Below are 24095 nucleotides of genomic sequence, written 5' to 3' on the forward strand. Positions count from 1 at the left end.
TTAGCGGGCTTCGTCGCAGAGAGAAGGAAAGAGAATCGACGTTTCTGGGAACTCAATTTTCGATGGACATGTTGGTCGATTTAACCGAAGTACTCTCGTTTTCGAGCGTGCTCCGTGAATTTTCCCGATCTTCGCTCGCCTAACCGTCTCGATCGTCTCGGGCGAGCATGTTTAACGATTTACAAACGTGTAAATGCAAACAAAAAATTGGGCGATAGAAAATGATCCAACTCGTGATTTTTTGCCGGTCAGACGCTGTCAGCCGTTTTCAAACATTGTGCGACGTCGCGCGATCGAGCTAAGTGAGCTTGCAAACATCTGCTTTCGCGAGCCGACAGACGGATGACGTCACGAGTTAACGCGATTAGAGGGGAGTATCCGCCTCGAGGTTGAAGTAATTTTCACCAGATACACGAGTGTCGATTTTTAAACGCGCCTGTGGATGAACAATAAGATGGAGACTGGCATTATGTAAACGTTGAATCGGAGGTGATTAAAGGAAATGGCTTAATCGGTACGCTCGTTGTATAATACGAGACTAATACTTATTAACGGTGGAAATTTGTCATGAGCTTTGATCGATGTTCGGCATTCGAATCTTTGTGTATCTACACGGAGAGAAGAATTGGGGTATTTGTATCGAAAAATGTTGTAATCCCGTGACGAATCGCTTGCGCCTGAAATGTCACGAATCGTTTTCTTCGTGTCTGTACTTTCGCTGATAAATGTACGAATATAGACATCGCTGTACCTTGCGCGTTATTCAAATTTCCGATCCTCTTTGCGGTAATACATCACGATAATCAATTACGCTAGAACCCTGTTCCGCTGGATCAGCCGAAGAATAAACAATTCATATCAAGTCTCTTCTACGTCTCTTTCTCACCGAGAGGAGACAAAAAGCACGTTTAGTTAAATTCGGTTAATCCATGCTGCATTTTAATAAACGAAATTCGAAGAAATGAAATTGAAAGCCTCGTCAGTATCCGACGAAAGAAGAAACCCCGCTATTCGCTATATAACCAGAGACCATATCTTAGTCATTTGATAAAACTTAATCCGAGTACAAAATTTGATCAGCATCGCCAAGAAAAATGCTGTTTCATCGTCATAAACTGCATATTTTTTCTCATTTTCGTTCGAGAAACGCGAAATCTCGTCGGAATCTTGAAAGAGAACGATCCCAGCCACGCAAGCATCCACAAAACGGATGCAAACGTACGAAACGACGATCGAATGCGTGAAACCACGAGACGAGTATTTCCCCACCTCGCAATTCGAAGCGCGTGACTGGAGCGAAGCGTCGTGACCCTGATACGCGCGCGATTCAAGCGGCGGCGATTCGCGGAACACGCGTCATCCTCGTCCCAACGAATCTGTTCGCGTCCACGTTTCCTTCCTCCGTGACTTTCCCAGCGAGGATGACTCGTCGTTGCATCGTCTCGCTCGCTCTGAATTCCGTGGCCTGGCACCTAGTGGTACCACCTGCTTATGACCACGGATCGATCACCCAAGCCCTCGTCACGCCGGGAAATCGCGTTTTCCTCTGGCTGTCTGACCAACGATAAAGGCCGTTCCACGTAACGATTTATCTAGATCTGCAGTGCTATTTCTAGCTGTGCCGATGACGATTGCCACGCGAGAATAACACGTACCTCGTACTCCGTTCTTTTATCCAAGCGCCTCGATTCGCTCGATGCACGATTGACCTCGCGGCACGATCGATATTCCAACGATCGATTCCACCTCGTTAAGATTTCAGTTTGTTTAACGTTTAACAGCCTTTGACCGATCTTCGTTTATATCGGCTAGATCGCAAGTGAAAGTGAAAATTCCATTTTGAAATGCGAGATTGTAAAAAGTATCAAAGTTATGAAACAGCTGCTTATTGTCTGAGTTTACGTATCTATATGATATTACCGAAACCGCAATAGTCTGAGTGTAACTTTATATTTAAAGTAAGAGCTTTGAGTGGAAGAAAAATAAAATTGTCGGTTACGCGTTGTCGATGCCCTAATTTTACTCGTCTATTTAACGTTAACGAAGAACTAGAATAGCTTAACTTTATAAGTAATATTAAAATCATTAACGAAAGATGATGATAATCAGTCGAAATTCTTTAAAAACTAGTACTTTCTATCTCATTGATATATATATATCTTTTCAATTTGTTGTTTTCAGTAGACGGCAAAGAATTTGGGAGAAAGACGGTTAAGCGCGGTTTCGTTGGAAGATCGAGAGGATTTTTTGGCCAACAGCCAGGGAAACCCAACTGAAACGGGATCGCTGAAAACCGACGGACTGTTTCTGACGTCATGCCGCCACGGAGACCTTGGCTGACGTGCGTCCTGCATGCTGAACACCGGTGCCACTCTCGTTTTCGTTTCGAGTTCGAGCATTGCGTCGCGTTGTAGATCGGACATCGTGATTGCGGCATCGTTCGAGTTCGATGGAACGCGATAGAGAAATTGAATTAGAGACGAAGGCTATTTAAATGTAGAACAATTTTCTATCTATGCTTCGATATTCGCTTCTCTATTTGGATTTGCTTAGGACGATGTTTCGAGGAACTGTTCTACCGTGGACAGTAGAAAATTCCTTTTAGAACATAGCCGCTAAAATGTATGTAATAATATTAGGTATAAATGCGACATGTGGATCAAGGCACATGGAGGAGTGTTTAAATGATATCTTTTAAATGAATTCCTGAACATCTTAACCTGTGCTACGTACATATAATTAGTAGCAAAAGAATAAAAAAAAAAAAAAAAAAAATAGTGACACGAGAAATATGAGAATCATTGAAAATTAAAAAAAAAAATTCCTTTTAAAATTGGATCTCGACAAGAATAGTTTGAACGAAAAGATTGACACCTACTTGGCTGATTGTTTCGAAGCTTTAAACGTGCATCGTCTTGTTTATCGCGTAGCCCGTGGCAGAATGAATCGAATCTCCTGTATTTCTTTCATAAAGAAATAAATTTTTGTTACACGCGATTCATGAATAAGAAACGACGAGGCATAAGAAAAAAGCGGAGAATCTTTGAAGTTGTTCGACATACATAAACATGATTACATATTTTCTAATACGAGGTATACCTCATCTACACAAAAGACAAACTGCATTAAGATTGATTGTTTAATTCCTAAAAAATGAAACGCTAATGAAGAAACGTTCAAGAAATAACATCAACTGACACTTTTTCTATAGCGCGACGAATTAAAATTCTCTCGTAGAAAAGTATTTTGATGGAAAAAAAACTATTGCCGATCATAGGAAGGCGTCAAGTGTTACAGGGATTTTAATGCCTCGTCATTGCAGTTCACGCGGTTTCGCGCGCTTTTATGACACTGAATGCTTCCATGCCGGTGTAGCAGATTGAATTGCAGATCGCGCGTCGACAGTTCCTAACTGCAGGAACAATGAACGACCGTCATTGTATGCTGATGCTTCAGAGCGATTTTGTACGTTCGTTTAGCCGGCGCTACGCACGACGGAAACGTACTTCAACGGAACGACACCTGAACATGGAACTACTCTGTTTTCTAAGAAATATCTAGGTTTCACATAAAACCTCATTAATAATTTGATCGATGGTGGAAATTCATGACACGTGTTGATTTAACAGCTCGAAAAACTCCTCGAGATTGATCGCTTCGCGGAGAATGTGACGCTATGCGGTTCGGTTTTCTTAATATAGTTGAGGAACTGGAACTTTTTATCATATAACTCGTTCTTGAAGTTTTTTATATATTTTCTTCTTACGAACGATTGTCAGAATATTTGGAACGAGTTTTTATTGAATTTTAAAGTTTAATAGTTTTATCGATTCACTTGCTGTTAATTTGATTATTAATTCACAGTTAAAATAATATTGATATTCGATAGTAATTTAGAATTTTTACGAATCTGTTATTTAATACTTTATTGGATGACATAACATCCGATCTAGACGCTCAAAGATCGAGAATCTGTAGCATGAAGTTGAGCAAAAAGTTATTGAATAAACAGGCTATTAAAAACATATTTTCCGATTCACGGTATGTTAAAGAACAATACGCGCCAACGTATTTCCTGGTCTAAGCACACGTGCACGGTAACGTTATAATTTATACTTCTTTACGTACCAAGCGTAACATTAGGCGGTCCGCAATTGATTATCACCGGTCTATTACTTCTATCTGAAGCGATAAAATGGCAAAAGGTTGCGATTTATGCTAACACGACGAGCATGCATCTAATTTATGACACATCGACTACATTCTTCGATTCGATCGAACTCTAAGAATAGTAGCTGAATACCGTGTATTCCCAGAATTCTTCTATTCGTTTTTATTATTCTTCCACTGAAACTGGATTATTTTTACCTACCGTATTTTCACTTCTGTCGCTATATGTAAATACGTATAGAAAAATTAAAGGGAAAAATTGAATGTAGAATCTGTGCACGATATAAGCTTGATAAAATTCGTGTAGCAAGTTACGTACACGTTTGTGACATTGCCTTCTTTTACTTCTTTTTAATAAGTGTAATAATACATTGCGTTGCTAGTAATAGCTCGTGTCAATGTTCGTTAAAATTTGTAGTATAACGAGACTTTTATAGTTTACTTATTAGCTATTTGATTGATGTACTTATGAAAATAATATAGAAATAGTATTAGGATGATTTTAAACGTTACGATAGTTGCTCCGGTAGAAAGTAAAAATATTAAAGGCAAAATAACCAAACGAATCATCCAATTAAAACAGAGACAAGAAAAAAGAAAAATCTTCTACAGAATACGTTTCTTACAAACATACCACTTTCTAAACCGATCAATCTCCAGTTCCATAAAATTACACGGTTAAAGAGAAAAAGCAAAAATCGATATTCTGCATCCCCGATTCCTCCGTTTACCGTTAAATCCTCCATCTTTCGATAGAAATCAGCCTAGTGCATCCTACAAGAGTCTCGTCTGCGACATTCGAAGCTTCTTGGAGCTCGGTGCGCGAAGCGTTCCGCTTCAGGAAGTCATCGATCTTGCAGCGGCGAGACGAGCCAGTGTTTCAATGCTCGTCGCCATCGTCTCGATCGTCGTAGCTGTCTGGAAAGCTCCTCTTGCACCGGGGGCGCTTTATGGCTCCGTGCACGCTCGTACGTCAGCGATTTTTCCTGAGGCCCGATATGGCCGCGGGGAATTTGTCTGCGCGCGAGCTATTTGCTTACATTAGCCGTCGGAGTCGAACGGTGTTCCGCGGATCCGAGCCTCGGATAGCCCAGCATGCGTGTGGATTGATGCATGGCGAATCGCGCTCCAATAGCCAAGAAAGATACGAGCGCGATCGAGCGAGCCGCGCGTCGTGTCGAGCGTACAGCACGCGAATTGTGTGTATTCTGTTCGAAACGAAGAAGAAACACAGAAGAAGAAAGGAAGAGAGATATACGAAGCTGGAGACTAGTATACGTGAGAAAAAGTGAAGAGAAGTAACCGTGCGGTGGATCGATGCTCGATAAAGGGAAGAATTATTTCCTCGAGCTGTTGATCGAGCCGCGAGAAAACGTTGCTTCCAACGATGGAAAAGTTATACTTTGGCGATCGCACGCTGCCCAGTTATTCTTTTTCCTTCGAGTATCGCCTAGTATCTCGCTGTATATGAGAAATAATATAACGAGATAGCCCGTGATTTTGGTTTAATCGTGTCCGATCTACGATCGTGATATTCAAATTCGATCGGTTTGCGAGACGACGACAAAGTGGTTTGGAGAAAGAATATGGATGTACTGAATCGAAAGGGGACGCGAGAGATTCGCGGAGGAAAAGTCTGCGCTACCCGAAAAGGATAAAGTCAGAAGACATCGGAGAGAGTTCTATGGGAGGTTCTAGGAGCGTGATCGATAGCGTACACCTAGGTGATTTATTCGTTGCGTGCGCGTGGAAAATGTCTTGCCACAGATGTCGCGGCGCAAAGGCCGCGCGCATGCCATTATTCGCGAGATGGATTTAATTGCTTTGATCATATTCAATGGTGGGGAATGAGAAAAGTGCATGGAAAATGTCGAACGATCGACAGAGCCGAGTTGTTTCGTAACGCGCGCGATAAATCGTTAGGCTTGGGGGACTTGCCACCGATTGTTTATCGAACCGCTACCGGACCGTTGCTTAATCCGAGCGTAATCTGCGATCGTTCTCTACCTACGTTCCCTATTATGTCTCCGAGGGAAAGAATGCTCGGATCAAATTTCACCTGGCGTGCCGGAAAGGGTGGATAATGAATATCCGCGTCCACGAGATCGAGTGTCGCGATGGCGTAACACTCGCGTTATCTATCATCGATTGGGGTTGAAACGTGGAATTGGGACACGAGATATTTTTAACGCGCATATAGAAAGCAGTTAAGTTAGATGCCATTGTTACGATTTATGATTCGTTTTGAGATCACGATTTACCTTATTGTATCACGTTACTTGCTTCTTCTACGTTTTACGCTGTGAGAAGAATCCTATACTTTCTCCAGAGACAAATTTATAATACACCAATAAAAATTTATTTACCATTCACTCGCAATTTAATTCACCAAGTAATTTCAAATTTACTTATTCCTATTAAATATTAATAAGGAGATTACCGTCCATAAACTTACAGTCTTTAACTTTCCTAAGGAAACGTTCGGTATCTTCGAGTCTTTCTATCCCAGAATCTTCAACCAACGTTCTAAATCCATTGCAACCTGCTTTCACTTTCCAGGAGCCACCAAAGCCTCTACCAACGAACAAACGACGTAGATTTTCAACGATTCACCAAGGTAGAATCGTTCAACGGTAACCTGCCGCGATATAGCTAATCTCGAGAAAACAATACCAGCGAGTTTCCTCGTTGCATGGTTCTACCTGGTTCATGAAAGACCAAGCTCGAGCCGAAAGATCATCCACGATGATGTACACCAGGCATCGTGAATCGTCCACGGGAATCCGGAAATTGCTCGCGTGAATCTCGATCTCCGCGTGATAATCGTTCGACGAACGCTTTCCACGAGAGCCTTGCGTTCGATATTTCATCCTAAGCTCGCGTGACTACGAGAACCACCGGTGGTCGCGAGCACCGGCGACACGACGATTGTCTCGCGGACAGACAGACAGATTTAGCAGACAACGGGTCGCCGCCAACGTAGACGACGCAACCCCGAGACCAGCGTTTATTTACGAGGTTGCGAGCAGACAGCCGCGTGTCTGTACTGCGTATTTCCGGTGAAAGCAGAAACAACGTGGGAGAAGGTTATCGATTCCTTGAATTGGGCACTTTCGGATTTTAAATGCAGTTTAGGCCATATTACAGGATATTGCACTTTTTCGCTCAATAATTTGGACCCAAGAGAACAGAAAAATAGGCAAAATGTCGTGAATCGTAAATGAAGATTATTACAATTTTTGTCTAATTTTGATGAAAAGAATCTAGACTATTTTCATAGACGTACGATTGTAGATTTAGTAATCGTGATACTTTGTTGATTTCGACAATTTAGGTATTTTAAAATGTTTTATATTTCAGAAGTTGATTTTCTGTCTACGATAATAAAAAAGATCGTAAGTTTCCGATATTTAAAAAATGCGAATTTAGAAACACCTAAACTTTCTAAACTCGTATCAACCTTCACCTAATTTTCTTAATTCCTAAAATTATCATAAAATCACGGAGAAGAGACTATTACGAGGAACCATCCAGGTCACTAACTGCTTCGGTCATATGGCATGCAAATGGAACTACGAAGCACGCAATCGTCGTACCGAAGGTATTCGAGCAGCGGACAACAAGTTGAGACGATTTCACGCCTAACTCATCACGCGTCGTTTTCAGCTCGCTTTTGAAACACCAAAAAGAAGCGCCGCGTTCAGAAGCCGACTCCTTCTTTCCCGCGAATTGGATTCGGTCTAGGGACTTCCAAGAGCGGTAAGTTTGGAAGGAATTCGCAAGTTGCGTCAATCGGTGGTTTCGCGTTTGCGCAAGCCCGATCGTTCTGAAAAGATCGGGACGTGAGCGTCGCAGGGCGTCGTTCTGAATGCCGAATGAACATCCTCAAGGGCGCGTGGTCTGTGGCAACAACGTTTGGGCGTGAACTGGGCCATCTCGATACCTTCGCCGAGACCTCAAGCACCAAAAATCGTCGATCCAAGATCCAACAAGCTGCAGTCTATCGATAATTTTGTTTCGTCGCGATACGATATAATCTCGTTTGGCTGTAAGTAATGTGTGGATTGTTAATGAGGATTAAAATTAGAATTCCGAGTGGATCATCTTGATCTTGAGTTTAATCGATTCGGAATTGGCGATGTGTCGTGCGCGTCGTGTAAAGAATTTCACGATATAGTTAGGATTCCTTGAATTTGATTTCTTTGAAGATTTGTATAGGAAAAGCGTTGCAAAGAACATTGAGCGCAATTGGAAACTAGTATTAGTTCGAAGATCAAGTATTATCTTTTATTCAGAAATTCATATCAAATGGATTAATATATGAGGAATATAGAGGGAAAATATCGTAGACGATAGAAAATGACGCGTAATCAACGAGATATATCCAATAAATCAACGATACTTAATATCTAGTAATCAAATACCTGTAACATTTAACGTCTTTCAATGTCCGATGGTTTAATGATCTGTACTCAAACAGATTGCCAATATTTAAAGCCTTTACTCGAACCTTGAAATACATTTACCCTAATCCTGTATCAAAAAACTGAAATTTCTCCTTCCATCGTCTAGCAAAAACTATACGTAATAAGAAACGAAATTATGTACAGATACCACAACTCTCACGATGATCACGCATCTTCCAGCATTTACATCGAACTAACAAGAGATCGAATATAATCGACGCTTCACCATAATCATCCTTAAAGTTCACAGCTCTCATTATCTCTAAATAAAGGCCGGCAAAAACGAAAAGTGCTCCCTGTGAAGCTACCGAAAACTATCGGTTTCGAGGTTCCGTTACAAAATCCGAACGCTACGATGCGTGGAGAACTAACTAACTAACAATCGTAATTTGTAAAACGACCATAAATTACGACAGGTGTTAAATTATGTCACGGATATTACGCTTTCGAAAGAGGCAAAGAGGGAGCAGGCTCGCAGCGTCGGATCGATAGATCGCGATTTATTGGCTCGTAAAAGAAGCGCACAGAGCGAACGTCGCCGCGATTTGGACCACATAGAAGCAAGGTGGCGGCTCGCGGTAAGTTTAACGCGACTGAGCTACGCTAGCCACCCTGTCCGCTCGTAAATCGCCATCTTATACGAGGGACGCGCCGTGGTTCGCGGTTTCCTCCCCGTTATACGTTTTATGCCAGTACTATGTATCTACCGTCGAGGTTTCGTGTCGCTTGCGATCATATTCGCGGTTGTCATTTTCAAGATGTTGCGAGAGACGAACTTTCCTTGCTTAAAGTAGATGCAACATTCGTTCTACATTTTGAATGTCTAGTATCTTACGTAGATCATGATTTGTGGAAAGCTTTTCTATCGATACGTCGTTGATCGAGCGTGCTTCGTCATTTGGATCATTATTCGTCCGACTGCGTTTCTCTATCGTTGAAACGTTCTTTAAGTTGCGCTGAACAGCGGGATCAATTTACTTACTTTGTTTTATTCGTCGATTATTTCGTTTCTATCATCTTCGTGTCATACGCGTCGATTATTTTGAATAACATCAAGAATCTGACCTAGATGAAAGAGTATCGTTTATTATTTATGTGTAACATGCTACACATAATGCAATTAAATAAATGCGATTGAGTTTCTAATATCTTGAAGAAACTTGACGAACCTGGTTTCCTGCGTAATTTTAAGTTAGATCAGTAAAAATGATCAATCGTTCAAACGATATACGATTTCTTTAAAACGATAAACGGTGTCGCGAACAAAAAGATACGTCAGTGTCTTGGAAAAATTAACGAAATCAAGTCAAGTCTCGCTCGTATCCATTCAGCTGCTGCTCGAAACATTTTCTCTTACAAACAGTTTACGACTAATTTAAGACGCTGAAATTACTTAACTCGCTTAATATCGTAAATGGTATCATAGATTATCATACGATAAACAAGCTTCGTTCGTAACCAAAAGAGATACCGATTCTACCAAACATCCTACGAATAACGAACAAGAAGACACGCGATTCACGACAAAATGAAATTGGCGAAATTGAATGCAACCGACCATTCCAGTTTCTCTCTGCGTCCCCCTCGACAACGCCGTAAACTCGATTACCGAGCCAATCTCGCCGCTATATCTCCGCCGGTACAATTAACTCCCTCATAAAACGACGCTTGGTCAGCTGTAAGGTGGCGCGTGTTAACACACGCGGGGAATCCGAGTTCTTCCGCCTCCACCGTCGCAACTTTTCCGCGGTTTCCTTCTCCTCGAAGCCACCGCGGCGAAGGTGATTCGGTTCGCAACTACGTTCGCGCATCGTGCCTCTTAACTGCCGCTATTACGTCGCCTAATTGCCGACCATCTAAATACCGCTGCTGCAAATAGATCCTCTTGATAAACAGGCACCGCGATTCTCCATAATGGAACGAACGAACCGCAGCGACCTTTATGAATCTGTCCAGGTGTACGAGGAGCTGAAGGAACGTGAAGCCGATGTGCAAGATAATTTCGATGGTTTTGCTTCTTATTTATGTGGACTTTTGCAAAGCTTCTTGAATATTTCTACACGACGATACGTATGATTTTAAACAGTGTAAGTTAACGGAGAAACATTTCATGAAAGAGAGATTTCTACCGCGTTTTTTAAACTGAACGAACCACAGCGATCTTTCTGAAGAAACATTACGCCGATGCGTTGGTTTTGCTTGTGTATATTCCGCGAATTATAATTGTAATATACGTATAAGCAAATAAAAGATAAAAAGAAACAAGGAAAGAAAAAGATTTTTACTATAATTTTAGCAAACCTTTTAAGACATTTGTCGCTATATTTTTATCTATCAATTTTCGACTGTAAATTAGCGGTTAATGTAGTTCGGTACAAATCCTTTTTCGTACACATGGAAATAGTTTCCTTATTACAGCGAATTCACTCACAAATTCATTCGCAAATCTCATACAAAATCATCATTGAAACAGTATAGAAACAATTCAGAACGGCTAATTGTCACTAGCTACATACAACTAATTGTTGAATATAACTGTTTCGATTAATTTCAATATCGTCGGTCGATCAGCCTGCATATATGACCCTAACGTTTTAAATTGCCGACGGTTTTTTCAATCTTCAAAGCGGAATATTGGCAAAAGATTTCAACTAACAATAATAGTACCTCGGTAGAACGTGGTTGGTTACGATATCACCGCCGCGCAAAGCTAAGATGCTATTTCGATACTGTTTCTGGTTGAAGTTCTTGCTCGCCTCGTTCATCTGGTTTTTCTCACTTTGATTAAAATCGGTTACAGAAAACACATACTGTTAGCGTCGTGGCACAAAAAGTGGCACTGTTAAGACAACATGCACACGCCATAAATCAACCATCGCGTAATTGAATATATTCATAAATTCTGTGTTCCCTGCCAAGTTGCCTTTGTATTTTCAATAACCGAAAGATTTATCACCATCAAGCGAACGTTCTTAGATCAAATTTCCCATTCATAAGCGCCGCCAGAAACGATCGAGGCTCTCCCATTATACGCAATCTTATGCAACAATGCAGCGCAGGCTTCTTTCGTAAAACGAAAAAAAAAAAAAAAGAAGAAAGAAAAAGAAAAATCCATAGTACATGGAATCGGATCCAAGTAGTACTTCGCGTACGTTACCCGTACGTATGTTACATCACGAAGAAGTAGATTACCAGAACGCTTTATGCAACACGTGGGGAGCACGTTCGCGCAAAAGAGAACGCTTCTTCGTTCGTTCGAGTGGCAATAATGGCAAGGGACCAGAAAACATCGGGTGAAATGTTCAATTTCCACTTTTATTTCCATTCGAACATCGTAAACGTAAATCTATTTTGCTGGTTTCCAGAGTTTGATTCTACTTGGTGGTCAAAAAGATGTATTTTATTATGAAACAACTGAACAGGAGATAATTAAGTCAATATATGTATAGGAATTTTAAAAATATCGATTTCAATAATAATACAATATAGTACTGTACATCTTTTACTTTAGTCCCTGAACCTTTATGCAAATTTATATGTTTTTGAACACACTCAAAGAAATGGGATACAAGCGGAGATTTGCTTCGCCCTCTAAATACGATAAAATAACGACTACTGTAGCTTGAATATTTTTGAATAGTCAGATTCCCATAAATGTATAAATATCCGCAACGTAGATAAGCATCTCCTTCGATTGAACCTAAAGATAAATAAAACGATACATTTGTAACAGGTTGCTAACGTAATAAAATTATACTTTAAAAATCTTTCTCTTGTAAAGAGTGGACATGCGGCGTATCGTAATTTTCTCTGCGACCAGCGATCTTCATTGCCACAGAATTACACGTAGATTTTGCGACTCGAGCACGATTAGCGTTTCTCGTCACGTCACGATCGATAGATTAGTCGACCGGTTCGTTCGATTTTTTCTTCGTCTTTTTTCCCCGTTTCTTTTTCCTGTTAGCCATTTGTTGCCTTATTGCTCGGACTGGGAGTGTCTAGTCGAGTAGAGACAGAATATATCGACTCGGTAGTCCCTCGAACAGAACTGTCACGTGCCGTATTTTATCCGAGCCACCGGTGAGAATCGGCCTCTCCTTTCGTTCCGTACACGCTCGTCGCAAATCGTAACGATTCCGCGACCAAGCCGACCGGTTACGCAAAGAGCTGGAACGCCGCGACTTTCGACGTTACCTGTGCGCCTTTGCAATTGTATCGTCGACGTTGGTTTACGAAACTCCGCACCACGGCCTCGCGAGTTACGACGTAGATGAATTGTCCGAGTTGCGACGAGATTCCCTTTTTTCTATGGGTCATAACGGATATAACTCGAATTAAAAAAGTTATAACACCGGCGTTAGTATCTTAGTTTAAACGATTTAGGTCAGGAATAACGATTACGAATGGTCGACTTGTTTTCGGTCACCTATAGACATTATGGATAGCAGATATTATTTTTGGTTATTGGTAATCAGTGCTAGAGCCAGATTTAAAAAAAAAAAAAATTGTGGTTACAATCAGATCTTGAACTTTAAGAATTGAAGGGATGCGCTGCGATAAGAAGCTTTACTTTACGGTAATCTGAGTAAATCGACGAAACTCAACTCGCTATGCTACGAATTCATCATCAATTAACGTTTGTAGTTCTCTTGCTCTTCCGACACGATCGGATTTAAATTAATCGATTAAGAATTATTGCTGCGAATCCTCCGATCGTTACGAGGGAAAGATTTTCGTGACTGAAAGAAGAAAGGTAGTTGGTCGTAACTGTATAAAAGCGTAGAATTTTGATGGAAGAAGAAATAGTGGAAAGAAAGATATTTAACATTTTCTTGAAGTTCTCTCTTGTCCTAAGAAAATTCTAAAAAATAGATATCAGTTACTTAAATTGACTGAAAAATATCGCAAATGAAACGCGTTAACGCAACGTCGGCCTTTAATGGGTTGACGCCTTAAAGCACTGTTGCAAGCATTTCAATCTACCTAACCGTCCACTCTGTGCAATAAACGCATAAAACGCACTGCTTGCTTCTCACGTCCGGAAAACTCGACACTTCCAGGCGCTAAGTGCTTTCTCGAGTACTTCCAGCGGAAGTGGCTGGAATTCCAGGCTAAGCGAGCACAGATCCGCCTCGAAAAAGAAAGGATCGATGAGCTCGGTGTGAAAAGCGATTTCGCCACGAAATCGGCTCCGCGTCCTCGATCCGTCGCGGCTCCATTGTCGCGCGATGAATAACGAGCGTCGAGGCCCGAAACGTGAATCACGCGTACGCGTTTCGACGGGGCCACGGAGCGAAAAATTTGTCGCGATGTCGGTCGCGCATAATCGCCTCCGCGGAAAACAATGGTCTCCGAAGACGATTTGCATGAGAACGCGCGGCGAATCCCCGAATTCTCCTCCCCTTCCGGCCGAGACCGTACGCTAACGAGCGTGTCGAGCCTTGCAGATTGGTGCAGCGCAGGAGGATGGAAGCCGGGTCACGAGCGTTAATATTCACGCGCGCGTTCTGCGCTCCTCTTCGTTCGAAACCGACCGAATGGCCTTCCACTGACCAACCCGATGGCTGCCGTTTTTCATCGGCACCGAACGGTCGTGGAATTTGGATGCGAATATGGCACACGACGAAATGAAGGATCGGCAACTGGGTTTGAGAAATATAAGTCACTGTTTGACGACAGTTTACAGGAGTTTGAGATTCATCGGACAAAGTTTCTTCCATTATGACAGATATTGCGTAATGTAGGATGAAGATAACAAATTTTTACATGTATGGTGAATATAAGAAATAATTGTACTTACCTATCCTTATTCTTTGAACGAAGCGCTTCTTCGTCAGATTCTACATTTTACTTTTATAACATCAAATTCTCGCAGTTGTACGAAAATATCTCCATACGAAATTTATCAATCAATCTTGAGCTAAGTCTAGGACTTATATACAATAAATTCTATAGCAGATAGAATGGCGTCCAAATACTTTTTGTATCTTGTATCGTAAGCGATGGAATAAACCTAACGTACAAATATCGTGTCAATTGCAATCTTTTATCTATACTGCCCTACTCGCAAAAAAGCACGAGATGAATAATATTCATTGAAAATATCGGACTTTGGACCGAGGCGACCGATCAGTCAGACGAGGCCGAAGACTGGATCATACGTCGTCTCTCGCACACATCCGGAGAACATGATGTCACCAAAAATGGAAGAAGTCCAAGCGGAAAAGGTGGCAAGAGGTGTAGAAGGAACGAGGGGAGCCTGTTCTTCGATGTAGCGCCAAGAATTCGAGGCAGTCGTTAGTATGCTAATGAGTGTTCTCCGTTTCTTGGTTCGCTCCCGTAATGCGCGTTTCGGTAAATTATTTCAAATATTTCCCGAACTTTGTCCCCCCCTCTCTTTCCCACACACACACACGTACGCACGCACGCACACACACACAAATACGCACGCACGCACACACTGTTTTGGATAGACGCCTCTGAGCTCCGTGAGAATGGAGAATCTCTCTCTCACTCGCGGAGTTTCTAAGGAGACGCACGACGTTCTGTGTTGAAACGGAATAGAAGTAAAAAGTGGAGATAGATCGTGTGCGATTTGTCGACGCTCGTACCGACAATGTCAAAGTTGACCCTCATTTTTTCTCCTTTCACTGGACTATAAATGGAAAAGCGGAATTCTTTATGAACGCGCGAAGTCGTACCTGGTTCTATGTTCCCACTTGAGACTTTTTTTTGTCGTTCGCTGGAGAGTGTTATTGGACACTAGAGAATATCGTGTATAATCGTCACGCGTAATAGTTAAAGGTTACTTTGCTTGGGATTTAAAAAATTATTATACGCCGATTGCTATACTCGTTTCGTCGATTGGCTAAATCTTTATCCGAGTAACATAAAAGTTTGCTTATTCGTAAATCTGATAAACTAAGATGTAAAACGAAAGATTATCTCTTATACGTTTAGAGATATTTTATTGCCATTAATTACTATAAATTTCATCTAGAGGAAAAATAGTTTCATTCCGATGATCCTACTAAACCCGAAGAACTTTATCGTATATATTTAACAGACGAGATAAAAATCTGAAGCTTCGCTGTATGTAATTTATTCGAGCCCTCTAAACCAACTAAACGACAATATCGTGACAAACTTACCTTCGCTCAGAAGCGCTCAAACACATTGAACACACATACCAACGAAAGCGACTTAGAGGTCGTCGCGTCGATGTGGATGAAAGATGGGTCGTCAGGACCTTTATTTCTTTGCCTTTGATTCTCACTTCTGGACTCTCGCGTTTCGATATCAGGCCCCGATGGCGCCGTTATATATCCCGACGATAACATCGAAAACGCCGTGAGAGCAAACGTTCCAGAGCTCGGTATTTCTCTCGGGTTCGTGGCTGCCGTGTATACTTACACGGCCACGATGATAATATTAATTCCCCGGGCTGGTATATCGTTTTTCATACGATCTCACGCCGGTGATCCACCATCATTAATTAAACATTCAATTCGTATGAGAAATTTTCACGATCGAGAGCGCCGGCCTCTCATCTCGCTCCGGGGAACGTTGACATGATCGATGCTGGATCAGGGGCGGGAAAAAGGTCCCGGGAACTCGGCGAACGGCGATTTGTCCTGCTAACGGGAACCTGGGTCGAAAAAATTCGCCTGCGATGATGTTCAACCAAAGAACGAGGTCGTAATATGTGGTTCGAGGTTTTTGTATCGCGAGAAACATTAAGAAAGTAGTACGTAAATGCATTGTGATAGGAAGGATAAGTAGTTTGTACAGTTAACCCCCTATAGATAAATGTAGTTTCTCAAATTTCATAGGTCAGCCGAGTTAGCTATGGTTCGGTCTAATTTCTTTTTACCGTTCTACACTTCCAGAAGAATCGTTTCCAAAGAATGTGAGATTCGTTTATTACACTATATGGCAGAATATCCAACACATTAACGAAATGCTCGATTTTTGGGTCGTGGAATAACAGAAAATTTGGATTTGGCGTTTTGTAAGAAAGATGGGAGCAGGCTGAGGTTGTAAGCAAGATTCTACTGCGCGTACAACCGTTCGTTGAGTCGAGTGCTCAAAATCTATTTCAATAAAAATGAAGATTCTTTTCGAAGGAATTCTCGAGTGGGATTTCTCGTGGATCGTCAACGGACTAGTTAACCCACGAAGGATTAATTACCAGAGGTCCAAGACCAGATTGGAGAACGATTTATATCGATGAAGAAGTACGACGGTTTATCCCACGCAGTACGTTAAAAGATGTAGAAATTTCCTCTAAATCGTTAAAAACGAATCGCTTAAAGCAATCTGGGAATATACATACGCTAACGCAACAGCAAAGCGAAGACGCTGTAGGATGACCAAATCACAATTGCTCAATAGTACCCATAAACCGAACCTGTTCCAAAAACCACACCCAGAACTTCGAACACCTCTCCGCTAGAAAACCACTAATAAACATGTAAGCGTCGCCGTCTTATCTCGGAGGTATCCAGCGTAGAATCCGGGCGAGAAAACCGTAAGAGGAAGGATGGATCGGAGCGCGTAACAGGTCGAGCGAGGAGAAAAGGCCGATCGCGGACAAGGAGGCTTTCAAAGACCACCGATAGGTATCCACACATAAATCCGTATCACGTGTGTAGGTCGTATTTTCCCTGGGTTCGTTCGATCCTAGAGAGATCCCACGAGTAGAGAGAAGAGAGAGAGAGAGAGAGAGAAAGAGAGAGAGAGAAAGAAAGTCTAATTTACCTAAAACGCGTTATCTGGTGGCTCGGTCTGCGGGAAAGTAAACGCACGCGGCAGAAAACAGAGACAGCCCGTGGCCCGTGGTTGCCTTAATGAGGTCCAATTACTATCGGATGGGTCACTTAGTATGCGGTACCGATATTCCACGGTGCACCACATTAGTGGGACGGTAGACATAGGTGGGAAGGGGAGGGGGGAGGAAACGGAGTTGAGAGGAAGGAGAGACGAGAAGAGCAAGGGTCAACACCCTTCGGAGGGAGAGAACCGCGGTCTAACGAGAGAGACTCCACTGGCTTCGTCCTGTCGTTCGATTCGACTCGTACGAGTTCCCGCGAGCGCACGTGCGCCGAGGAATCCACCGATTGAATATTATTCGCGGTCCTTATCGATCGCTGCCGCCGCGGGAACATCGAAGGACATCGCGATGAAAGCGCAGTCCCCGCTTTGCTCCAACCATTCTCCGCTATTCTTGCCTGACGGCTCAACCTGGCCGCTTGTCGTCTCCGCGAGGTCACCATTTTTCACCCTTTCGCAGCGAGGAAATAATAGATGCTCGAAGAATAAGAAGAAAAAGGAAATCGTTTAAACGTATGGTACAAAGAAATACGCTCTTCATTATATTAACGCGGATTTGTAGACTCGTCCATTTGCATCGTGTGGTACGTTGGACGCCGTATTTCATAATGATCGCGACACCTGTATCGATATGTATCACTTTTGTCGGAGGTTTTTTACTATTGAGATACGCGTAATAAAGATTCTTTCTATTGTTCGCTATGCCGTTGTTAGAAATTGTATTAGGTGCGCAGGAAATGTCGTTTTTCTGACAAAGGGTTGAGATATACTGAGAGAATTCTAAAGAAAGTAAATTCGAGGCTGAAGAAAAATAATAGGCTAAATAAATCGAAGGGAATAAACGTTAGCTCGGTGTTAACTGTCGCACTTGTGTAACGCGCAGTCGTCGCTAGGAACTGTTTTACGAATTACGTGAAATCTGTGCAAAACTGCACTGACTTTTCCTTACATCACAGCACCGTTCTTACGGCTCGATTTACGAGCCTTTCCCTGGAAAATTATTTATTGAAAATAAAACGCCTCTTGGTTTCACGGCTATTTGCATACCGAGCGAAACCCGAGACATTTATGTTTCCACGGAATCGCGAAATGCGTCGAAATTTTTTTCGAATTTACGCTTCATCGTAGGTCTTTTTGCTTCGGTAAAACTTCCTAAACTTTCTTCCATAAACAAATTTGGGAATAGAAAGTACTAATTTCTCACAGAGGAACGAAGAATTAAAAAAAAAAAGAATTATTAAACCGCAGATCAGTTACTAATTTCTATCTCAAAGCTTGTTTCAGATATTAAAACTTAAAGTTAAACTTAAAGTTTGTTCTAAAGTAGATGAGAAATAGAGTCGATAGGAAAGAGAGTGAAACGTTTCGATTGTCAGCCGTATGGTACACGAGAAAAAGTTTCCGCCATGTGTCACGTTTTCGAAGACAATCGCGTTATGCCCACGAAACCGTCCTCGAAGGAGGACGATCTGAGATAATCGATTAGTCGCGCTCGATTCTCTCGTCCACTTATGGATTCGAGCCGGGCGAGCGTTTTTCGCATCCATCGGAATGGGACTTTCTCACCTTCCTCGCTGATAGTCCGACGTGTACGTGCCTGTTGTTCCCTGTCGCGATTGGACACGGCTTATTAAACTTCCCGCCTTTTTAAATCGGAGTGAACGCGATGAGGCGCGACTTCGAGCCGATACCGGAGACCGTAGATTGCTGTTACTTCGATCTTTCGCCGGTGATTTCAACGAGTAGGTGAAGCGCCAATTCGTCGTCGAATTACATTTTCTTATTTTATGGATTAATATTCAAAGTGCTATATTAAAATCTTGATTCCTATGGAACAATTTTTTTAACGGTACAAAGACACTCGGACAGTTGATAAACGAACACGAATTTTGTAAGTTCAATTTCCTTGTTTTAACACGATTTGACTTTCTTCTTTTTATATGTTATTTCTCCTGATGCCTCTTACGCTATCGATCGAAAGTTAAATAAATAGAAAGACGAAGGAAATTTCTACTAGCTTTCGTATCGCTATTTACGAAATAATAACGATATTAGCAGGAAATTGCAACATTTATCTAGTATCGATTAAAAAGCAATTGTTCTTTAACCAGATATTGTTACTGTATTTAATTGTCCCGTTTAAGAATAAAATAATAAGATCGGCTATGTATAAGTAGTTGAAGTAGCGCAAACCATCTTACGATCCAGGTTCAAACGATGATTAAACGGATACCTTACCTTGCACCCCTCGCAGGTGAACGCTCCGAAATGAAAACCGGCGGCCGGCTCGCCACAGACCTTGCACACTTGATTCATCTGCAATTATAGAAATTATGTTATTCGAAGGATAGCGGTGCGTCAGTCAGTTAGCGCGGCTCATCCTTGGCGAGATAAAGAGACGAAGAGGCCGACTCGTATACCGAGCGGGGAGGAGGAGGTTAGTTGTGGAACAGAGAACGGATGAGAGGGAAGAACAGGGCGAGGAAGGGAGAGGGAGGGGTGACGAACCGGTTCTCCGCGTTCGCTTCGATTTTTATTCCTCCCACAATATCTTACGGATGTTCGAATGCTATTTGGATTACCGGGAAGAGGAGAGCTTGAAAAATTATTCTCCCTCCATCGCGAGCCGCTTTCTTTACGACCATTATCGCCCCTGACACGGTTCAACGTTGCGCTAATGCTTCAGGCATCCTCCACTCACGACGATCGATTTCGTTCGCGTTCTCATCGCGCCTGTCTTTATCCCCGCATTGTTTCGTTCGACGTGATCTTTGACTTCGGTTCGAGTACAGTTTGTATTTCCCCTAGCAGCCTGCGCTACGAACCATCGCGTTTCCATCGCGCCCATTCATCGTCGCTTCTATTTAATAAACGCCCCTTCTCCGTGCGATTCGTCGCGAGATTCACGCAGGACCATTAACAGTTTTTCCGTCAACTCGACACGACTGGAATTTTTGTTCTTTTTTCACGGACGGATCCGTTGCCAGTAACAACGCCGGTGAGTCGAATCAGAGAACTGTGGCGTTCATAAATCAGCGCTATCTCGGTAAAAGCCATCGCCATCCGCCGGTGCGCGCGACTCGGTGTCAGGGCGATGGTCGCGTTTCTCGGGTAAAACTGGAATAAAATTAGACCATCGATGATCCGATAAGGGAACCTTACCTATGAGGGGCCTCGAACGCACCTGGCTTCCTCTAATGTCGTTATACCACGTTTATCTCGGCCAAAGATGGCTGGCTCAAATCATTCGACCGACACGCGAGGCCTTGCGAAACACGTTACGAACACCGAACCGAGCGTTTTCTAATATACCGGCTGAAAAAGGTTTAATTACATAATTGTGACTAGCTTTTTGAAATTCAACGGGGATGTCGAAGTTTCCAATTCGAGAGAATTATTCAAGCCTCTCCCGGAGAATCGTGCGTCGTTCCTCAAAAAATGACTATATTCGGAAGAACCATGGAAAACACGATTGCCTTTAAACCGTCGATCCTTTTTTAAACGTTTCTGTACCACGATTGATTCACGACGAATGTCAATGCAGGATTACACTGGCAGCATTCGATAACAAGAAACCTGGTATCGCGGTGAAGAGCATTGTATCGCAATAACGAAGGGTAGTTAATCTCTGCAAAGACGCGTTTTTGCGGCCAGCTCGTCTTAACGAGAATTCAAAGCGAGCGTAATTAGAGTCTAGCCGCGACACGAGCCGCTTCTAATCGTCTCCTCGTGATTGTTCTTCTAAAGGAAAGTAGCTGGCGCCCGCGAACTGTAAGGCTGTCGGTATTAAACGACGAACAGAGAAACGGAGAAACGCTGCGAAGCTTCAAAGGGTGGGAGATGACCGAGGAGAGAGGGAGAGATAGAGAAAAAGAAGAGTCGACTCGCAGGTTCGTTAAGGTTTCCAAGTTTTTTCTCGACGCAGTTGTTTGACGCCCGCTCTTTCTTTCATTCCGCTTACTGATGAGCCGAGACCATCCTCTTTTCCTCTCCTTTGCCGCGGAGAAACGGACAGAGCTATAGGTGTCTCTCCTTTTTTCCTTTTCCCCCTTTTCTTCAACGCGACCATCTCGTGCCACGACAATGACCTACTCGTTCGTCCAGACATTTTCGAATCATTATGCCGGAAGTCGTTGCCTTCGAACACGCTGTTTGAAACGGTTAGAGGAGTTTCTTGCGTCTTTGGAGTCGTTTCTTGCGACGTTCGAGCGATAAAGCTAGAGCGATTTCAGGAAAACGATGAATCGCTTGAGATGCCGAGGGTAAGTTGCAACTGTATTGTACGAACAACAACTTAAAGACGGCGCTTCTCGATAAAAACATCCTCTTAGCATCGATTCGTTAATTTATAATTTTTCATAGAAACTTCACGTTTCTGAATTTTCATCATCAACTTTTTTGTAAAGTTGACGCGCGAATAAAGATTCCTTTTCTCCTTCTGTCACTTACTTTTTCATATAGCTTGCATCTCGATTCCTTTAGCACGAATTTTATACGTTAGCGGTCGATAGCTTTAACGTTAATTGCTTCACGAAAAACCTGGAAGATTCACGCTGCGGATTAGTCTCGATCAAATCGCCATCTTTCGAAAGTAAAAAATTATCATTAGTTTATTACCAGAGGACATTTCACTGGCGAATGATGCATCAAGAGTAAGACGCGACCAGTAAAAGGACGATTATGTAATGGATTATTTATATTACATTTGATGATATAAAATACGATGCATTTGACGAGCAACGTGCTAAAAGCTGCAATATATTATAGCATCTAAAGGTTGTACGCATCAACGAGACTCGTCTTCCTTCACCACAGCCTAACGATATTACGTAGATTTCATTAAGTCGCATAGGATTTTTCTTCGTTAACCTTTCTCGCTATTACCTAGAAAAAAAGAACTTGAATTCTCCATCCATAGATATACAATATTATTCCGCTAAACGTAACACTGGATTGCTCGAAAGAAAGTAAACCTTCGTTTATTTCTCACACAAGTGTTCGAATATTTATAGAAATCCTTTATACATATATTATGTGTGTCATACTGAACACTATTGAGATTTCATTGGTACCGTGCATGGTTATAAATTGGCAGCGCTGATAGAGTTCAAAACAAACCAGGAAATGTACATGGAAGCTGCGAAAGTACCTATATGTTTCTTAGAGATCAGAAAAGTATTTAAACGTTCGATTATCCATCGTATTAATAAGCCTCGATATTCAATTCGTAACAATTCGTAGGCTATTCGTAACTTGTATAAATATTTGCAAATTGATTTCAAATTTTACCGATATAATCGTATCTCGGGCCAATCAAATTTCGATATGTTTTACATAACATACTCAAAACATTTAGGTAAAAGTTGTCCGTAGTAAGCGTTCAAACAACTTCATGAGCCACTGCGTACACATAGATAATTGAAATCCAAAAATATTTCGAACTCTGACATTTGATAGCCTCGTGGAATGCTCGAAGCAACAAAATCGAAACACAATCCTGCGCCGGCCATAATTCCATTTCAAGGCGGCCAGAAACAGCGAGCGGAACGCGTGAGAATGCTCGCGGAGCTTTCGGGCTCGTAAGCGAGCGGATCTTTCTCTTTCTTTCTTTCGCTCGTAAAGAGAGGAGAGAGACAAGGAGGATGAAAGGTTAAGCGGCGCAAAAACGGGGCGCGGAGCTAATATCGGGACGTGTTGTTTCCATCGATGCGCAACCGCGTGAGGAATATTCGAGCCGTGGCGTGCACGCAGCCAGACGTTGATTAACAGTGGTCTCGCGATTAACAGTAAATCACAGAGCGCATCGATTCAGCCTTCTCGTAACCGTATCCGTGGCCCGTAACCGACCGGTGACTATAACCAGCGAACGGTACCATTTAAGTAGCCGAGCCTATTGATTTTACAAAGGATCTGGACGCGCGTGCACGGACCGATATCGATTCTATCCCACGAACTGGCCCCGATTCGGGCCAAGGCTGTTCTCTGCTTTGCCAAGAATCGATCTTCTTGCCCTAAAGTGTCTCGCGAAATCTGCCATGTTTACGGTTAACCCTTTCACGGTACGACGACGTAAGGAAGAATTCAGAAATTCGATTATTTCTTCGTCGTCGTCGTCTTATCTCGAACGATCGAACTAATTTGTAATTTAAAAGTCGCAAATCGTGAGTTACAAATTGCTAGTACCAGTGAATTTTCTTAGATAATGCTAGTAAATAAGCGCTGGTGGAATTTTACAAATCGTACCGCAGTTGCTTGTTCAATATTTAAGTTGTAACATTGCAAAAGCTATTGCAGGTATCTATAATCTGCAACTTATCGATTGTCAATTCATTAATTTTCTAACTTCTAGTAATTGTCTACAACGATGTGTATACTACCGTGCAATGAAACATTTAATCTTCGTACGAAGGAAAATCTTTATATCGTTTCTAATATCGAGTAAAGAATCGTGATACTAGATATTCACGGCAATAGTAGGAATCCCCTGGTGTGCCGGCGAAACAATAGGAATTTCCTAAAGCATAGTCATCGATGTGCGACCCTCGGCATTAATATTCATATAGACCGAGCGAGAGGATTTACGGAAACGATCGCTCCACCTTCCGTGAAATTTCTTCCCATGGTAAA

The 24095-nt window shown here is 42.2% G+C and overlaps 1 protein-coding gene and 1 non-coding gene across 9 annotated transcripts in view; both read right to left on the minus strand.

Annotated features, from left to right (window-relative positions):
- The window catches only part of LOC139986530 (uncharacterized), a 113170-nt gene that overhangs the window by 6843 nt on the left and 82232 nt on the right, over window positions 1-24095 (minus strand). For 5 of the 8 annotated variants that reach the window (XM_072001939.1, XM_072001938.1, XM_072001940.1 and 2 more), the window contains one exon: window positions 19707-19784. The exons of 1 other annotated variant lie outside the window; for it this stretch is intronic. In XM_072001939.1, the coding sequence (XP_071858040.1) occupies window positions 19707-19784 (78 nt within the window). Of the gene's footprint in view, window positions 1-19706; window positions 19785-20630; window positions 21740-24067; window positions 24088-24095 lie in introns of those variants that run through there. 2 more of the 8 variants (XM_072001936.1, XM_072001942.1) reach the window with 2 other exon arrangements.
- LOC139987020 (U4 spliceosomal RNA) lies at window positions 11214-11348 on the minus strand. The gene has a single exon (XR_011799773.1). It is a non-coding gene; the product is annotated as a U4 spliceosomal RNA (small nuclear RNA).

Source organism: Bombus fervidus, chromosome 4 (genome assembly GCF_041682495.2).
Source record: "Bombus fervidus isolate BK054 chromosome 4, iyBomFerv1, whole genome shotgun sequence".
In the NCBI taxonomy this organism is placed as follows: Eukaryota; Metazoa; Arthropoda; class Insecta; order Hymenoptera; family Apidae; genus Bombus; species Bombus fervidus.